A 3770-nucleotide genomic window follows, 5' to 3' on the forward strand; every position below is an offset into this window, starting at 1 on the left:
AAATCAAAGTTGGGCCGAGTAGTCAAATGGGAATCAGTGACGCAAAGGCATTTGTATTGATGATGCTGGCCCACTGCAGATAAACTAAATCAACGAAAATTGGCTTACGAGTCTAAGATTTTGAGTTATTGCCTTGCCACGGCGCACGCGGCGTATGCGCAACATATCATTTGCGGCAACAACGTAGCAGCGTAGCGGCTCCATTAGCGTAATCCCACTCGCAGGCCAAATCCCACTCAGCCAGCGATTTCCATTAGCATTCAGGTCAATGCAGGAGGCCCAGCGCCATTAGGGCGTGGCCTGCCGCCCACTGCCACGCCTCCTCGTGCTTGTCATTAATTCGCCAAGTCGGTTAAATATTCAAGCAGCACTTGCAAAGGTGACTCTTGATTCTCTGGTCCCCGGGAAAACTTTGTGCCGAGTCAGGGAAAAGTACGAAACGACTGGCAGGCAGTGCCTTCTGCATTTCCCCTCCTCCGCCGCAGCCGCCGGAGTCATCTGTGACATCTCTGGGAAAGGGAAACGAACATAATTGACAAGCCCCATTGCAAGCTCATAAAAATGTTCAGTTATTTGTCGCTAGCGCGAAATTTCCCACCAGCGAAAACTTTCCGCTCTTCCGCTTCTCCGCCCATCGACATTGGTCCAAGTCATAGTTTCTGTGCAAAACTTTTGCCCCTGTGACAGGAGGACCTGCTTCTGGCTTAAGAAAGGATGAGGCACATGTGCGTTCTACGAGCCTGTGCCCAAGTCGGCATCCTGCATTTAGGACATTTGATTATAAAACGAATGTCAGTTGCAGGCAGGACCTGAAGTATATGAAATCAACGAAATTATTTAACATTAATTTATTTTAAAACACAAGAGAACCAATAATAAACACACTAATAATAATTCATCATTTAACATTCCGCTTCGCTGAGGATGAAACAGTAGACCAAAACATTTCGTTTTCCTGAGCGCGTATCGTGGCAGCCTTTTTTTTCCTCGGACTAAGAATTGGGCGACAAATTATGCCCGGGGAGTTAATTGGAAAAAGCCTCCTACTTGTATAGGGAAACCTCTCCTTATCTAATGTCAAATTGGGGAACCACACCTTATTGGAGGGCAAATCGGGGAACCTCTTTTCGTCAGACGGCAAATCGGCCAACCCATTCTCTTTGTTCTCCAAGGATAGAATCCTCTCCTCTTTGTCAGACTTCAAATCGGGAAACCACTCGTCTTCGGAAGGCAAATCGGGAAACCTTTCCTCTTGGGACTCTGAATAGAGGAACCTCTCCTCGTCGGAGGGATAATCGTGATGCCACTCTTCATCGGAAGGCAAATCGAGAAGTCCTTCCTCTTTGGACTTCCAATAGAGAAACCTCTTGTTTTCGTCAGCCAGATAATCCGGTAGCCTCTCCTCATCGGAAGGCAAATCGGGAAATCCTTGCTTTTTGCACTTGCAACAGAGAAACTTCTTCTTTTCATTGGGAAAACCGTCCTCATCGGGCTTCAACTCTGGCAACTCCTTCTCTACAGACTTTATATAAGGAACCCTCTCTTTGTCGGAGGGCAACTCGGGGAAGTCCTCCTCATCGGACAACCTCATCTTCTCGAACAAAAACAGAAGCTTCTCCGCCTCATCGAGGTTTCCACTCTTTTCGTGGGACTCCAAATCGGGGATTGCTTCCTTATCATCAGATTTAAAATCAAGAAAAGCCTCTGCTGCGTCGTTCTCCGACTGGATATCGAGAAACATGTCCTCTTCTCCGTTAAAATTGAGTAATACTTCTTCCTCGCTTGATTGGAAATCTAGGAAGTTCTCGTCCTCGTTTGTTTGGAAATCAAGGAACTGGCAATCGTTATACTGGCAATCAAAGAACACATCATCTTTAGACTGCAAATTAAGGAAAACATCCTCAGACTGGAAATCAAAGAAAATATCGTTTTTAAACTCCTCGTAAGGCTTAAAATCAAAGAACACCTCGTTCTCTTTCTTCTGCATTCTTGATTTATCCTTCCTCCTGGACCTGAACATCTTCGAGAACCCAAAGATGAATGCAGTGGCAAGCATGAACAACAACCCGCTGTCCATAAAATCAAATTCACATTCAGCTGGACGATCGTATAAAATCATAGCCTTATTTGGTTCTGGCACGATCCTTACTGGGTTTTCAACAACCATCAACTGAGTAATCGGTGGCATCGTCTGGTTTCCTAAAGCTAAGCTTTCGTTAATGTAACCGGAGTACTTGGTCATATAGGATATTCCTTTGACGACGATCTTCCGGGGTCCAGAAAGCAAAAGTACACTATTCTCTGGCTTTCCGCCAAAGAGCCACATTATAAAATTAACAATTTTTAGTAGTATATATTTTTCTTTTAATACGGTGAAAGCAAATAAGTTAAACATGGTAGTTACTAGACAGAAATGAGAATAAGTTAGAAAATATTGCTACGAATTGAAAACCAAACCATAACCTTCTATGTTGCTTAATTTGGAATCAAATTTCAATACCTAAAACTTGGCATGGGTTCAACTTATAAAACATTCGCCTAAAGCTTTAATAGCTTTTAGCCAGCGAAGACTCTCATGTTCTAATTACAGAATGCAGAGTAAGTCGAATATCCTTAGACGCCAACAATCTTCACACTGTGTTAGTGGGGAAATTAACAAAAATTGGGTTAAATACACATGGGCGTCGACAGGCAGTTGCAGCAGGCATATTGGAGTCAAGGCTAAAATAAACGTGAACGTTTTGTTAAGTGCTCTCGGATAAGCACATCCACATTCACACACACTCGCACACACCACCCGCAGACGCAGACTCCCTTCCGTGACACAGTTAGGCCGAGCGCTACTATCGAAGCATTTGCAACTGTGATAATTACTAAACCACATCGACCCAGTGCCGGTGACTGTGGCACTCCCAGTTCCCAGCTCCAATGCCCGTTGGCCAGGACTGCGCTCCTTCGACTCGATTTCGAACGACTACTGCCAGGCATTGCAGATTTCCGCTTCTAATGGATTTTTATGCTGGGACATGGAAGAGAGGTCGACGTGCCGCCATTTAATCTACACTCAATATGATTTTACCGCACAGCAGGAAGAAGGCAGTGAGAGCCGCTAATGCCAACATATTGTATATGTACACTGAGATGGAAGTTGGTTTATTGAGGAATATTATAATTAAAGGTAGAAATCAATGTACTACAGTGGCCACAAAACCAAAGATTGGGAAATTGTATTGTATTCGCGCAGAGAAACTTTAAGAAATCTTAAATCCAGAAAACGTAAATATTTGTATATGTATGAATTTGAGACGATGAAAATAAATCAATTAAAAATGTGAAATATATATTTCTCTCAGTGCCTTCTTCTGTGTGAATGTCCGTATTTATATGCCATAATCAGCATTATATGCCCGTCATGTTATTCTCTCTTTTTCGCCATGCCATTGTAGTGCTAATGATGATGAAGTTGTCCTTAAATGCCCGGCCAACTCAGCCAGATCCGGACGCTGTGATGGCATTTGGCACTTGGAACTTGGAGTAGGAGTACGACTAGAAGCTGGAGGAAAGTCCTAGCCTGGCCTGGCCTGGCACTTGCCATGCTGGTCAGCCGGCGCTTGTACACTTGTAATGAAAAGTAATTTGGCGCTATATTCGCTTGATTGTGCGTATTTTGTTTGTGGACTTAATTCGGGGGAGGTCGAAGGCGTTTCCTCAGTAATAATTGCGTACAAAATTAATGAACGTGCTTTTGCGTGGAAAATTTGATTAAAGTG

General features: G+C 43.7%; 1 protein-coding gene across 1 annotated transcript; it reads right to left on the reverse strand.

Annotated features, from left to right (window-relative positions):
• Positions 1-833: 833 nt before the first annotated feature.
• Positions 834-2447, reverse strand: LOC138928950 (uncharacterized). The gene is made up of 2 exons (XM_070287307.1): positions 1967-2447; positions 834-1906 (listed from the first exon to the last, which is right to left on the reverse strand). The coding sequence occupies exons 1-2, from the start codon at positions 2393-2395 to the stop codon at positions 899-901; spliced, it is 1437 nt and encodes a 478-aa protein (XP_070143408.1). The 5' UTR covers positions 2396-2447; the 3' UTR covers positions 834-898.
• Between the last annotated feature and the right edge of the window lie 1323 nt (positions 2448-3770).

The sequence above is a fragment of the Drosophila kikkawai genome, chromosome 3R (assembly GCF_030179895.1).
Source record: "Drosophila kikkawai strain 14028-0561.14 chromosome 3R, DkikHiC1v2, whole genome shotgun sequence".
Lineage (NCBI taxonomy): Eukaryota > Metazoa > Arthropoda > Insecta > Diptera > Drosophilidae > Drosophila > Drosophila kikkawai.

Bases quoted from the DNA above. Each gene is read 5' to 3' on its own strand.
- LOC138928950 (XM_070287307.1), bottom strand. From the start codon at position 2,395: ATGTTTAACTTATTTGCTTTCACCGTATTAAAAGAAAAATATATACTA. The intron at 1,907-1,966 runs GTGTTCTTTGAT...TTTGATTTCCAG, and splicing joins TGCAGAAGAAAGAGAACGAG to TCTGAGGATGTTTTCCTTAA.